A 15,735-nucleotide genomic window follows, 5' to 3' on the forward strand; every position below is an offset into this window, starting at 1 on the left:
ATGGAATAATGTGCGGCATATAGGCCAAACAGGCTGGTGTACTAGTTATATATATAAATGAGCTGCTTGGCACTTTCTCGGACCCTCACAAAAAAAAGTGTCTGACAAAAAAAAAGCTGCTTGGCAAGAAGGTAAAAGAACATGTTTTAAGAAGTGAAGTCAGACGACGTCAGTTAAGCTCATACATTCGTCATGTCTGACATAATCCATGATTGCATTTGCAGTAATCAATGCAGTAATATTCCTTGATAGACTATGAGCTGGTGTGTTTTAGCAATTCGTTTTGTCCTGTCCTTTTCAGTTCGGATTTTTAAACCGCATCCAGGGGGACGCAGGTTGCTCAACTTGTCTTCCAAGATGTTTCTTAGCAAACACGAGACGTTTACGCAGGACTGAAGGAAGCAGCCAAAACTAAAATCAGGCCGGTAGCTTGGTGGCCAAGAAGAACGTGTAATCATGCAGCATGTTGATTCCTTGTGTTTGTTTGAGAAGAAATAATGTCAATTCCATGTTCAACTATTGTTAATGTACCATCGAGACTCGAGAGACGACGATCCAGTGGACCAGAATATGTTTTTTTATATATATTTCACCATAACGAATATTGTAGGGAAGCCGGTGAACACGAGATTGATGCCTATTTTGACACTTCACTGTTTTACCCCGCGCATATCTCACATGAATTTTGTTTAGAACGTTGGTGATATTTCCGGCCCATTCTTTCTTCTTTAACCCATGTTGGGGTCCGAAGGACTTGCTCCCAAACAGAAAAATAAAAAGATTCTCTTGCTCAATGGAATAACCTTGTAGCACTCATAAAATTTTAAAAAATCATCCCGATTACAGTAAAAGAAGGGGTATTTATATTTTCCTACCTCCGTTGCATGGTTCGTGTCATATGGTTCCTATAATGCCCCTACCTGCCCGGAACATCCTAAGAATATTCCAATTTTAAGGACTTGGAGCGTACAAATTGTCTACTCCTACTAGATCACGCTTCTTATGTGATATTGAAGGTAGCCTCCGATCATCTTGCTTTCCTTCCGTTGTGCTTCGTGCCACATTGTTGGCTTCATCACCTTCGGAGGTTTACATTCTCGGGGTCAACCTTCTTCTTGCCGAAATGGAACCTTCGACCTTATCTCAAAGCTCTCCACCTTCTAGCTCATCTGTGCCCACGCCTTCGGGCAACCTTTGATCCTCAGTCGACGCCCAGATGTTGTCATCCTCAAATTCGTGCGTGTCTGGGTCCTCTAACAGCCTCCGACCCCCCGGATGTCGCTTCCTATGAGGCAACGTAAAACAGGGAACAAAAGGGATTGAGGGTTACTATCATGATCCCCTATGCCAACTCGCCTCGCCCTAGACCTCCGATCCATCTTCGAAGGTGGCGATCCCTAACAGTAGCCCCTCGCGGGCGAGGGCCGACTCCGATGGGCCAAACTCTCGAAGAAAGATCGTCTTGGGAACCACCATGTGGATAAAATTTCCCCGAACGTCAGAGTTCGGCATGAAGCGAGGGTTGTATTACCTTTGGTTTTGTTACGTGGCTTTGTGTTATTGGTTGTCGCTTCGTATTCTTCTCGAACCCGGCGCCGGCTGTCGGTATTTTTACCATCGGCCTACCTAGGGATACCCTAAGATAGGTGATTATTTGGTGAGGGATCGCCGGATCTGGAACTTGAAGGTGAACGCAAAGATACAAGACACAAATTTAGACAGGTTCAGGCCGCTAGAGTAGCGTAATACCCTACATCCTGCTTCTAGGTGTTGTATATTGCGCTCTGCGCTTGGGTGTTGAGTTGCCTGTTGGCTGCTCTCTGTTGGTTCTCTGCCTATCTAGGTATCCCTGCCCTCCTTTATATATTCTAGGGGACGGGGTTCCTAGTAGGATTACAAGGTAGGAGTCCTAGTAGGATTACAAGGTATGAGTCCTAATAGGATTACAGTGGAATCCTAGTAGGAATCAGACTTTTTTTTCTCACGGGTAGCTTCCTTGCGGTACCCAGGGGATCTATTCCTGACACCGGCCGTTACTATTACTTTTACCGCCCTATAGGGGGGGTGTTGTTTTTACATGCTTTCACTGCTGCTGACCTTTGTTGCCTTGTTCTTTGAGACTCGTGCCACGACTCTATTGGTGGCAGAGGTGTGAGTCTGACTTTCAGCAACATCCTCTCTTTGTATGTGTTTGTCAGCTTTTCTTCATTGCTGTTTTTGCTTGTTCATGGCGCGCACTAAGCAAACTGCTAAGCTTATCGAAGGTGAGCCTCGATTATTAATTTTTTTTGTTCAGATATGGCGATTATCAAGATTTTGACGAGTGTTGTTGAAAATTCCGAAGGTAGCCAGCTGATCACCCAGTGGAGGGGGTTATTTCTCAACATTCTGGGGAGGACTTGTCCGACGTGGAGGCGAACGTGTCAGATTTGATGCCGGTTGGAAAACGTAAGACACTATCCTTCGGTCCTTCGAAGATCTCGAAGAATTTGATTAATTTTTACATTTAGAAGTGGTATTATAAAGAGGGTGAGTGCCGACCTCGAGGGAGAGAGATGACCCCTATTCCCGAAGATGGCGAGACTGTCATTTTTTATGATCTTTTAATTTTTTTTGTGAAAATTAAAAGACCAAACATTTTGATAAAAGAGGACAAAAAGTTAGGAGGATGTATCAAGCTCAATAGGCACAAAACAATTCTCCGGTTCGGCAAGGATGGCAGCCGGGTCTCGACTGGGCTCGAGGGGGCGAGAGGTTCATTGGAGTCCCCAATGCCTACGGCAACTTGGGCATGGACACGTGCCAACCACTGCCGCTTAGGCTTAACCGCTCTAGCCAAACCCGGAGGCCCCAGCCGTGCGTGCAACCGACGGCGCCACCGTAATGCCGTTGTGCACCCCGCGGTCGATTCCTTCGGCCAACCATGAGAATTCACATGTTGACTTATGAAAATATCATGGTTGGCCCCAAGGGATTGATGACGAGATCCTTCACGTGGGGTGATCAGTTCCTTGGGCGGGCCAAGATAGTTCGTACGGCGCTGAAATATGGATGATCGAACAAGGCCTGTTCTGGATAAACTCCCTGATTCCCTGACCGAGTGGTTGAACGAATTCTTTGGGAAAAAACCCCTTGTTGAGATAAAACTCAAGACAATGGTTAAACAAATTTCCGAAACATCTCTGTAAAACCTCCTTGAATCCAATCTCAGTCTTCTCGTGGGTAGCCACCTTGATGCGTGCAGCCCGCAAGCGTAGACACCAGACGAGTGTAGATAATTGGCAATCTTGATTCATTGGTGATTGCTGACGAAGTCGTGTCACTTGCGATGAAGCTGCGCCGGTTTGTTGATGATCCCGACTAGTCAGAATCAATTCCAACTAGTCACTAATGGTGTGAGTCACGCTCCCGACTAGTTGTGTAGTCGAAGTAGTCGTCGGCGGGTCGCCGAGTGCCCTCGCAATGGCGAAGTAGTCGTCGAGGAGTCAAGGGTCCAGCCTTTTTGGTACGGTGCTAGGCCTAACAGGTTGTCGGGGTTGATGGCGCAGAAAGGTGGGCTAACCCGGTTAGCTTGGAGGACTCCGTGCCCTTCCAATACCCGAGCCTGCCCGACCAAGTTGAAAACGCAGAAAGGTGGGCTGAGCTAGGTAGCTTGGAGAACTGGTGTCCTTCAAATGCCCAGGCCCGCCCGAACAAGTTGTAGGCGCAGAAAGGTGGGCTGAGCCGGATAGCTTGGAGGACTCGTGCCCTTCCAATGCCCGAGCCCGCTCGACCAAGTTGGAGGCGTAGAAAGGTGGGCTCAGCCAGGTAGCTTGGAGGACTCGTGCCCTTCCAATGCCCGAGCCCGCCCGACCAAGATGGAGGCACAGAAAGGTGGGCTCAGCCGGGTAGTTTGGAGGACTCGTGCCCTTCCAATACCCGGGCTCGCCCAACCAATATGGAGGCGCCATCGGGCCCTGGTGGCCGTTTGATAAGGGTAGTGCGTCATTGATGAAATCCGAGTAGTTGGCGGGGACGGGAGCCCTTCAATGAATGCTGGCTAGTGCTCCTCCGACTTGTAGTAGACAGTCCAAATCCTCCTCCAACTTGTAGACGATCCAAATCCTCCTCCGACTTGTAGACGATCCAAATTCTCCTCCAACTAAGAGAAGAACTTGTGGTACAGGACCGTGGGCCGAGGCGGATTCGCTTCGAGGGGTTTCGGGTTGTCGATCAAGTCATTGATTGCACGGTTGACATCCATGCAGGTAGTACGGGTGCTTCAGGTCAGGAAAAAATTAAATTCCATCGAGACCGTTAGCGAGGTCGTACGGGAGCAAGGCCCCTTCAGTAAACTACACGTAATACTAGTCGAAAACTAGTAAACGGAGTGTTACTGAAAGTTTGGAAGTGAGGTCCCTTCAGTAACATAGAAAACTAGTCGGGAACTAGTAATCTGGAGGTTACTGGTAGTTTAGGGGCAAAGCCTCTTTAGTAACATAAAAAACTAGTCAAAAACTAGTAATCTGAGCATTACTGGAATGATAGACAATCGCGTAGGTGCTTTATTTGACTAATTGATCAGTTCCATTGATCATTGCCAAACGAGGCAACCACTTTTGGCAGTCGCATGGTTCAGTTGTGATAGGGTTCCCTGAGTTTGGCGAGGGAGTCGTGATTAACCCGAATAATGAACATAAATAATAACCCTGATTAAGTGGTAAAAAGGGGTGCTTTTAGGCATACGGAACCCCTTGTTTCGAGATATAATCCCAAAACAATGGTTTAAGCAAACGCAACACCTAAAAGATCCTTAGAAAACCTCCTTGAACTGGGTACTTAATTTATGAGTAAATCATTAGTCAGGTAGTCCCGTCGCCTTTCTTCGTAGACTTGGCAGAGCTCCCAGGGCCCTCTGAAGGGTTTGACATTCAAACACAGAGTGCTTGCTCTTCGGATGCCATGGGCATTGCTCGTGGAGGGCTTCCTCGAATCGTTTCTTTGAACTAAGAGTCTTCTTTCTGCGAGTGGATTGTTCCCCGGCTTCTGGCTTGCGCTTCTGAGTTGTCTCCAGATAATCGAGAGGGAGTTGGTAGCAGGTGGGGCTGTAGGCTTCCACTTCTTTGTGCTCCTACTGCCTGGCAATGATGACATTGCGAGCGTCCCATCCAGCATTGATGATGGCACGAAGGTCACCCGTGGAGAAGTTGTGGAGGTTCCCGCTCCCCTGCTAGTTTGTCTTGACCGCCCGGTGCCTGCATTGGGCGCACTTCGCGTTGATGATCTTATGGCGTTCCTTCTGGATATCATCTACGTCTTCTACCTTGATGCTGGTTAGGGATTCACTATCCATAGTTGCATCCATGTCTTCGTCGAGTGGATCAAGGAGGTAGTCATCGCAGTCGTCTAGCTGGACCCGCTCTAGGCCTTCATAGTCTTTGTCGACGTAAATCATAAGTACTTCTTGATTGGGGGCAAAGCCTTTGGTACTCCGCACCACCTGGCCCTTGTCTTCGTCGGAAGGAAGGAAGGAAGGAAGGGTCTGCCTTCTTGAAAAGGTAGTTCGCCGGGTGTGGCAATGAATCATGGTGGACTTGATTTGAGAGACCTGTTGGGTTTCATGCCCTTTCGATGCCCAAACCTGCCCTACCAATCTGATACCCTTACCGAACACCGAGTCACATGAGTAGCTAAATCCGAGTAGTTGTCGGAAACAATGGCCCCCCGACGGGCGGTGGCTTCTCCTTCTTCGAGTGGTGGTAGATGATCAAAATCCTCTTCCAATGCGGAGAGGGTCCTGGGTTGAACTGTCTCAAACCAATCTAGACAAGGTTTGGGGGTTTTGAGTTTGCCGATCAAGAGAGTGTGCGTTGCACAAAAAGTAGGCGGCGAAGCGTAGCTTTGATCCTTGGAAGATTTGTCGATGAAGCCGATTAGTCGGAGCTGATTTCGAATAGTTGTTGACCATGCAGAGCTAATCGCCGAGTAGTTTGAGATTGGTTCCCGACTAGTTTGTAGTCAAGATGAGTTGTTGAAGTTATCGTTGGCGCAGCCGATTTGTCGAAGCAGTCGTAACTGCGGCACAAGTCGAGTAGTTGAGGTTGTCGCTGCAACGCGTCGGTGTTGTGACACGAGCTGAAGTTGAGCTGAGTAGTCGAAATCTTCCGGTTCCTTGGGGTTGATACACCGAAGGGTGGATTCTGCCATAAGGCTGGAGTCGTATTCAAGTAACTCAGAGGGCTCTAGACCCTTCCAGTACACGAAATGGCCCTGCGGCGTAGATGTTATGGTTAGACCCAGATGATTACCCAAAAATGACTCAGAGTAATCATCAGGTTGCGAATGGTTGTCGAGAACTGGGGCCTCCCGACGAGCAGTGGCTCCCTCGTCCTTGAGTCCTCCTCGGCTTGAACTTATAGTTAACAGGTACTCTTTGTTTGAATTTGAATCGTAGTCAAGGATGGGGGGCCCCCGACGCACGGTGGCTCCCTCGTCTTGAATCTTGAGAAAACAATCCAAGTCCTCCTCCAAGTCGGAGAGGGACTTGGATTGCGTAGCCTCCTCGGCTTAGTTTAAATCCGATCCGAGTAGTTCTGGTGCAGCATGAATTGAAGTCGCGTCAAAAATGGAGGTCCTCTTGATCTGCCTGGCTAGATCAGGGAGCAGCAACTCATCGAGATCATCAATGAAGTAGTCGAGGTTGCTGCATCGAGTTGCTGTAGAGGCCTTCGGCTTCCTGGAGTCGACTAGGTGGCTAAGGTAGCCACCCAAGCTGTTGGCGACACACATCTAGGAGCCAAAGATGAAAATTGTGCTCTCGTCGAGCACGGTGCTGGTGGAGCTGAGCGATGCCATCGAGTTCTCCAGTGGATGCTCAATGAACATCCCTACCTAGGGCGCCAGCTGTCAGTGTTTTACCGCCACACCCACCAAGGGATACCCCCGAGGTGGTGAGTTTCTAGGTAGGGTGTCGCTGAGATCAGGAACTCGAAAGTGCCAGGAACACAAGGTTTAGACAGGTTTGGGCCATCGAGAGCGTAATACCCTACGTCCTGTGTGGTTTATATTTCCTTAGGTGATGATCAGGTGATCTCCTGGGTGATTCCCTGCTTGGAGGGGGTCCCTGTTCGCCCTTATATAGTCTAGGGGGATAGGTTTACATGGAAGTCCTAGTTGGATACAAGCCCTAGAGTCCTACCCGAGTGGTTTTAAGGTAGTTTCCTACTGTGTCCGACTAGTTTTACTACTATCTGAGTAGTTCCACTACGCTACGAGTAGTTACAACAGATGTAGGGCATGGGCCATGTCCCATCCGCTATCCTAAGAAAAGTACGCCACGTGCACAGTCCCGTGTGCCTGGGTCTGATAATTTCTTCTTAGCTGAGGGCCCAGAACCACTAATGATATTATGGAGAAGGACTGGCCTGCATTCTTGAGACCTTCGGGCATTCTGACAAAGCAGTACGTGCCAAAAGGAGTGATGAAGCTTGTTTTTTCATCGTCTTCCTTTCTCATCCAATTTTGATGATATCCAGAAAAACAGTCCCGAAGGGACATGAGCTGACTGTCAGTTGCATCATCGACCACTCTGTCGATTCTGGGAAGTGGAAAATCATCCTTCGGGCAAGCCATTTCCTATTTTTCTTTTTTACAGGGACTGTGTTTGCCAGCCATGTTGGGTACTTTACCTTCCTAATAACATTGGTGTCTAACGGCCTTTGAACCTTCGCTTTGACAGCTGCTACTTTGTCATCAGACATCTTGCATAGTTTTTTCTTTTTGGGTTTGATCGAAGGATCGATGTCAAGTCTATGTTCAATGTGTCTCTGTTTACACTGTGGAGGTCACTGGTGGACCAGGCAAACACATCTTTGTTCTTGCAAAGGAATTCAAGCAACTCCTTTTCATCTGTTTCTTCTAGGATTGCAATGATGATTATCATCTTATCGGGCAGGTGCTTGTCGAGAGGGACTTTCTTTATTTGGTAGTCATGTTCAACTTTTGCCTTTTCTTTGTCTCTTTTGGGCTCTTTGAATGGCGGAGGTTGAGTGTCACCTTTGACATGATGAACATTCCTTTATCCCGGGGCAACGCCCCGCTCTATGTCTCTGGCCAATTGTTGATTGCTGTGTATACTGATAATTCCTTTGGCTGCAGGTATCTTCATGCGCAAGTACATCTGATTGACGACAGATTTGAACTTGTTTAACAAACCTCGTCCGAATATTGAAAGGTAAGGGTAGTTCATTTCAACGGCATTGAAGGCAATGTTCTCAGTTCTTGGTTTGGAGAGATCCCCGAAGGATACTAGAAGAGGGATTTTGCCCAAGGTGTTGATCCTTTTTCCTCCGAAGCCAATAAGCGATATTTCAGCTGGCTGGAGAAGATTCCTGTCAATGTTCATTCTATCGAAGGTGCCAGAGAAGATGATGTCAGCTAAACTGCCGGTATCCACGAGGATTTTGCCAATAGTCCACCCATGGATATTTGCCTCTACAACCATGGTGTCGGTATGTGGGTAGCTGATGATGTTGACATCCTACTCAGAGAAGGTGATCGGCATGTGTGACCATTTAGTTTTCACCACCGGACCATCGACTGAGATGAGGTTAACTTGTTTGAAGTAGTCGCGTTTTTGCCTTTTCTCAATCTCCAAAGAGGAACCTCTGACTATGGGCATTATCATGCCGAAGGTGGGTAGAGCGGTTTGGGTATTTGTTTTTTCTTCTTTGGGGGTTGGTGCTGGTGGGGGTGGGGGTAAATCTTCCTTTGGTGCTTGAGGTGGTGCGTGGCTGGCGGCTTGCGAAGGTGCTAAGCTTGTGGATTGAAGGGGGTTCTGCCAAGGCATGGAGTAGGGCTGGTAGTTGAAGCTTAGGTTGGGAGCAAAGGTTGGAAATGATGAAAGTGGTGCCCAAGTGGTGTGGCTGACCAGTTTCTAGGCATTCTTTTCTGCCTCCATTGTCTCTAAGGTTTTTTTTATTTTCGGGGCAGTAGTTTGTGCCATGGTATGAGTCTTTGCAATGAAAGTGGCAATATAATTTTCTTGGCTCATTTGAATGCTCAGTGTGATGATGCGGAGGTCCAGAGCCCTGGCCTTAGCCTCATCCTCGGCCCCTACCTCTGTAGGCTCTTCCACCTCTGGGTGAAGGTTGATCGTGACATGCACTGGGCTGGTTTGGTGGTGGGGTGATGAAAGGTTGCATTGAGCTTTGTGAACTCTCCTCTTGCTGAGGTTGGACTGGGAAAACATACTGATGGTTCTGAGATCTTGGGTTGTGTTGGCCCGGGTATTGCCATCCTAGCTGAGAACTCCCTGATTGACTCATCATTCTTCTTGTTTCTACCCTTCTTTTGTGGTCTGCGTCAGACCTGGCATACTTCTCCATCTCTGCGTATAGCTCTCGGAGGTTGTTGGGTGGCTCTCTTGACAGATGTGATGCTAACTGCCCTAGTATCAAGCCTTCGATGCACTTTTTGATTCTTGTGCATTCTGAGAAATTTGGAGTTTGAGCCTTCTTCTGGATGTACCTTCGGAAATAGTCATAGAGGGGTTCTTTGTCTTGCTGGAGACATTGAAAGTTGTCTGCTGCAGTTGAGTCATCCCTCTTGAATCCTTCGAAGTCTTGCCTTAGTTTGTTCTTGAGATCATTCCAGCTTGCAATGGACCTTGGTGGCAGGTAAGACTTTCAGTTGGCGACTGGACCTTTGCAGGCCCTGATGAAGGATTTGGCCATGATGGGATCATCTCCTCCTACCGATGCAATTATGACTTTGTAGGTCATCAGGAATTGGGTGGGATCAACTGAGCCATTGTACTTGGGTAGTTGAACAGGTTTGTAGCCCTGTGGCCATGAGACTTGTGTGGTGCCATTGACAAAGGTGAGTTAGGATCATAGGGTTGTGGTAGAGGTGGTTGTCGGTGGATGTTTCCTTGGAGCTGACCCTCGGTGTGTGAGTGGGCGTGGTGGCTAGAGGAGGGGACTGCCTCGCCTTGTTCATTGTCCCAGGCACTGTCATACTCCTCTTCTTGTGCCCTCCAAAGGTCTTCAAGTTCAGCTTGCATCTCTGCTAACTTGCATTTGGCGTCTGCTAGCTGCTTTCTGCTTAGCCGCTACTTGAGCGCTGATTTTGCCCTTTGCTTTTTCTAGGGTTTTGAGCTTTGCCAGGACCTCCGCTAGAGCTGGCGAAGGTTCCTCAACCCTTTCTTGTTGACGGTTAGTCGCAGCCTCTCTTTGCTGGTGGATCTGAGATTGTGTGTCTTGTTCAATTGTGTTGTCAAAGGTGACGATTCTCTGTTCTTGGAGTGTTTGATCTTGCGTCGGTGGTTCGGTTTCCTCATGTAGGTGATCAATGTTTGGTGCCATTGGCTCGGACTCACGACCATTGGGGTTTGCCCAGGAGCTCACGGTCTTCTTCTTTGAGGGTGGCATCGTAGGTTGTTGGTTGAGCTGAGAACACGGTGGGCGCCTCTGTTAGGGTCCGTAGGACTTGCTCCCAAACAGAAAAATGAAAAGATTCTCTTGCTCAATGGAATAACCTTATAGCACTCACAAAATTTCAAAATATCATCCTAGTTACTATAAAAGAAGGGGGTATTTATACTCCCCTACCTCCGTACGTGGTTCCTATAATGCCCCTACCTGCCCTAGGATATTCCAGTTTTAAGAGTATTTCTAGGACTTGGAGTGTACAAATTGTCTACTCCTACTGGATCACGCTTCTCACGTGATATCGAAGGTAACCTCCGATCATCTTGCTATCCTTCCGTTGTGCGATCACGCTTCTCACGTGATATCGAAGGTAACCTCCGATCATCTTCCTATCCTTCCGTTGTGCTTCGCGCCGCATTGTTGGCTTCATCACCTTCGGAGGTCTACGTTCTCGGTGTCAACCTTCTTCCTGCCGAAATGGAACCTTCGACCTTATCTCAAATCTGTCCATGACAACCTTCGATCCTTAGTCGACGCCCGGACAACGTCCTCCTCAGATTCGTGCGCGTCCGGGTCCTCTGACAGCCTCCGACCCCCCAGATGTCGTTTCCTGTGAGGCAACGTAAAATTTGGAACAAAAGGGATCCAAGATTACTATCATGATCCCCTGTGCCAACTCGCCTCGCCCCAGACCTTCCATCCATCTTCAGAGGTGGCGATCCCAAACAACCCACAAAATAAACCATATTTCTCTGTATAAAAATAAGCCGCCCTCTTTACTCTCTTATTTCCTCGCAGACCAGCCGTATCCCAATTTTCAACTTCTCACCACTATTTTGCGCAAATCTTATATGATCTCCTCTAAGGACATCTACATCAGAGAGGGCAGGCATGCCTATCGATATAGAACTTGAAGAGAGAGAGCGTGCATCAAGAAGTACGTAGGATGTTGTAGAAGGGAGGTCGCGGATCCGGGTGTCGACGCTGGTTGTATCAGGCACCACCTCTCTTTGCATCGTGTGCTTTTTGGACGGTTCTTGATAAATTTTAGACGGTTCATAAGTTTTACAAACATCTGTGATTCACTCAGTTATATTAGAATTCAATCATATACCAACATGTTGTCTACATGCCAACCATCCCCCAATCCCTATAACATAGTACACAACACACCAAATTATCAACGCTACACAGGCGACTGGTCAGGTGGATGTGTGGATCGTTCGGCACCGGGGCCGGAGGATGACGATGCAACTTCCGCCTTGAACGAATCAAGCTGCGACCGGCACACCGGGCACGTCCGGTGCGCCGCCAGCCAGCGGTCGATGCACGCGAGGTGGTACAGGTGCCTGCACGCCGGCAGCCGCCGCACCGTCTCCCCTTCCGTCACCGGGCCGAGGCACACTGCGCACTCGCGCGGGCCGTCGTCGTCGTCCTCGGGAGCGTAAGGAAAGGACGGCAGCATCGTCTCGACAGCAGGGAACGACGGTTCGCCGCCGCAATGGCCGCCGGGGAGCCTGGAGCCGCGGCCCCTCCTCCAGCGGCAGCAGAACGCGAACGCCGTGACCAGGAGGACGGCGAAGGAGACGGCGAACATGCACGCGGCCAGCGAGAGGAACAGTGTGCGGGGCGGCGGCGGCGGCGAGCTGCCGCTTGTTGGTAAGCCACCAGACATGCCGGAGTATGCAGATGAAGCGAGAAGAGAGTACGCGATATCTCTGAGAAGTGATAATGTGTCCAAGTGTCCATGACAGCATGAACATTAAGTATTTTCCCTTCTGGGCAGAGAAATGACATAGAAATGTGTTAGTCTAGTCAGAATTGAGCCGACCTAATGAATGACTACATCCCTATTAATGTAATATTTTTTGGTAGAATATGAAGTGGTATATATATATATTTTTTTAAAATTACTCTTGTTTATTGGTCTCGTCCCTTTCCGATGAGATTGAAACATCATCCAAGAGGGCCCACGACAGGTTGCTTAGCGTTATCGTGCTCTTTGTTAGCACGAGACACATGTGTATGCAGAGGATGCTGGGATTGGATGCTGTGTGTCAAAGTAGCCTATAATGGTAGCTTGGCGCCGAAGAATTTGTGTACTACTCCTTTCAAGATTGCCAGGCACACAATGCATCAGTTACAAGACCATGATGATGGAACCAACACGTACAGTACACGAGCTTCACATCCCAATCCAATAGTATTTGTTATCTTCACGCAGGGCTTCTTGACTGCATCAGGATCAGCTTGGACTTCTCTTTATGCTTGAGCTGACCGGCCGTTGTTTACATAGCCGGTCGGAAAAGGGACGTGATTGACTAGGAATTAGTCCATATCGATCCGATATCTCCCCGACCGAGTGGCGGACTCCGATCCTTGGACTAGTCGCGTAGTCCTTTAATTAATTTGTTTAGCTTGTAGAGGTATATTCCTTCCGGTGCATATTAGACTCTGCCACAAAATATAACAATATATCTCTATCAAATTAGTAGCCCAACACTATGTCAAAACACCCATATTAGTGACGACTCTAAAAGCTAATTAGTGGCGCAAGTTTTTCAGTTCCCTAAATTTTCGTCACTAATGTGAACCACATAAGTAACGTGAAAACCACCATCACTAATAACCCCTTATTAGTGAGTGACAGGTGTTGTCAAAACCCGTCACTGATGCCCCTCACCTGTGACGTGAGTTGGCAAACCCCATCGCTGATGAGGGATATTAGTGACGCAGATAACCAACACACGTCATTGATATCCCTAATCAGTGACACAGTTTAGCTACTAGTGTCTCTGATGACGAATAACTAAAATAAAAAAAAAAGAAAAAGGGCGAGGAAAATCAACCTATAATCTCCACTGTGTATATATAGTTCAGTGTACATAGAAAATAGGGCTTGTATTCTCTATTCATAATAATTTTCACACGTACATAGATATCAACACACTAGATTGTCCTATGGATCCCAAACAAAAATAAATTGAAACAAAGCTTCTGATAAGAGGCTGAAAGCTTGTGAGCTCTAATTTTGTTCCCTGTTGCTGACCCCAATACAATTTTTAAAAAAAGGACTGCCGGAAAACCATTCTTATGAGGTCAGAAGCAACATCAAATTGGAAGAAGTTACTATAGTTGAACAATAAAAAGAAAAATCAGCTCACCGGTTAGGGATCAGATTTTTACAAGTAGGCAAGGATGGACACTTCAGTTATTTTTTGCCAAAAAGATAGATGCTGCAAAAACAAATGCAAGTGTTCAGACAAGATACCTGGCAATTGGAAAACCAGTCAAGGACTGTAATACGCAGACCTTGTAACTTAAAGAAAGAACACACAAAAAATACTGGAGTTGGCATTCAGAAATCAGAATTGCCTCCATTTGTTTTCACGAGTTGATATGTCCTTGATGCCGACCAACAAACCATGCTCTGTAAGTGGGAACACTTTATTCAGTAGTGCAAGGTGATAATAGAAGCAGTGAGAATGCTAAGGCTTTGAGAAAAGATATTAGAGTTAATAATATGATTGCTATCGAATTACTGAAAGAAGACAAATACATATGTTTGCTCAAAGCAATGTTTGCTCAAACTAGTTATTTACAAATTCTATATGGACTATAACTAATTATAAGTAAGCTACAATACTAGGTTGACTACTTTTCTGTAAAATTTCATGAGGAAAATGTACAAGCCGAAGCTGCAAGAAATTATATGCACAATCTGTATCATTGTTGTCAAATTAAAAAAACAGCTTTAGTGCAACCATAATGATACTGCATAAGGGAACAATGCATGCATAAGTACGAGATGCTTTTCAGATTATGCTAACTTAGAAGACAGCTTAGTCATTTTAATGCCTCCCAAAGAAAACTATAAAAGTACCAAAAGCACAATGATTATGTACAGTGCCAAGTAAACAACATTAGCTTTGGTGTCATCTTAGTTATAGCTTCCTATTTTGATACGGACCTTGAGAGTTTGCTTGCCTTACTTCTTTTTCCTTGGCAAGGTGAGCAATGCTTGTGCATGCAAACGAATGAAAGAAATCAGTGATTGATCTGTGCAGAAATTGATATACCAACAGAATCTCCAAACCTTGTCAATAGGATGAAGAGGCAAGGTGTAATTTGTATGAAAATGGAGCAATCATATCCAGAACAGAAAGCGTAGGACAAAATTTTATATGAATAGAAATGGCAAACTCTATTTCATAAGCTAAAGTGAACACCATCCAGGTTTGAAGCTGTAGCATTTAAGAAACAAACTATCTACAATTCAACAGTTTGGCTGAAAAAATAAAGAGCTTCTACATGAATTTAATCAAAATTTTAACTTAGCTAGCAGCCCAACAAGAAATGATAACAGTCCAAACAATGCACACAACAAAAAGGGTTGCAGTACCAACAGAGCACTAACACAATCCATCGAACATTTGGGGTGCAGGGGATAAGAACACTAACTGCACAGGAAAGCGAACAGCTATTCGCCCGAGATTTAAATCCATAGAAATCAACGAGGGTGCTAGCCATTACAAATTAACAAACACTGCAAACCCTAGTTAAGAAAATGAGAAGAGGAGGGAGTTGCTCACTGTTAGGCACTGCTAAGTAGATCCACGAGGCGGCCGATGTTGAGGAGGGCTTCCTCCCTCATCCTCTCTCCATCTCCCTCTCCCTACCGACCAGCAACCACACGCCGAGGCAAGGAGGATAGTAGCCACGGTGGGGGGCGGACGAGAGCAGGAAGGGCAGATCCGATATCTCGCTGGTGGAGGCCGGCTGCGTCGGGGTGGTATCCGGCATCCCGTCCGCCAAGGAGGATGGCGTAGGGACGGTGGAAGCATCTACGCCGATAGATGCAAATGGTAACGTTCGGTGATTAATGACAAACTAATGTGTTTCGAAGGAAATATCAATTATTGGTTATATTACATATAAAATATAAAAGGAGAACCCTCAATTTGCATGGAAATACGTGTCAAGAATTTGGACACTTTCTCGTATCAAGTGTCACAAAGAGATGACTGACCCTCGACCTAGTTCAAGTTTTATATAGTTTTTAGTCTTTGATAAAGTTAAAATAACACTTGGAAACTCAACTCCAAGTCAGCCAATCAAGATGGTGCAGGGAACGGACGATCGGTTAAATCGATGCCCCTGATTTTGAACTGTATTAAAAACTGAGATTGCGATCAAGTGAAGAAAAATCTACTGCACCGGTTAAACCGACGGCTATCACCGGTTTAACCGACGCTATAATTTAAGATGTTGGTGCATTTGTCGTTTAATGCTCCAGAAGATTTTGTGGAGTTGGAGTTGGCTGCCT

The 15,735-nt window shown here is 46.8% G+C and overlaps 1 protein-coding gene and 1 long non-coding RNA gene across 2 annotated transcripts; both read right to left on the reverse strand.

Annotated features, from left to right (window-relative positions):
• Window positions 1–11,539: 11,539 nt before the first annotated feature.
• Window positions 11,540–12,178, reverse strand: LOC112890893 (RING-H2 finger protein ATL74-like). Its single transcript, XM_025957765.1, has one exon. It carries the CDS (start codon window positions 12,082–12,084, stop codon window positions 11,596–11,598), a length of 489 nt encoding a protein of 162 aa, XP_025813550.1. The 5' UTR covers window positions 12,085–12,178; the 3' UTR covers window positions 11,540–11,595.
• A 255-nt stretch (window positions 12,179–12,433) lies between these two features.
• On the reverse strand, window positions 12,434–15,248 carry LOC112889876. Its single transcript, XR_003228221.1, has 4 exons — window positions 15,002–15,248; window positions 14,380–14,429; window positions 13,574–13,839; window positions 12,434–12,863 (listed from the first exon to the last, which is right to left on the reverse strand). It is a non-coding gene; the product is annotated as an uncharacterized LOC112889876 (long non-coding RNA).
• Window positions 15,249–15,735: the final 487 nt, after the last annotated feature.

This window comes from Panicum hallii, chromosome 4, assembly GCF_002211085.1.
Source record: "Panicum hallii strain FIL2 chromosome 4, PHallii_v3.1, whole genome shotgun sequence".
NCBI lineage: Eukaryota > Viridiplantae > Streptophyta > Magnoliopsida > Poales > Poaceae > Panicum > Panicum hallii.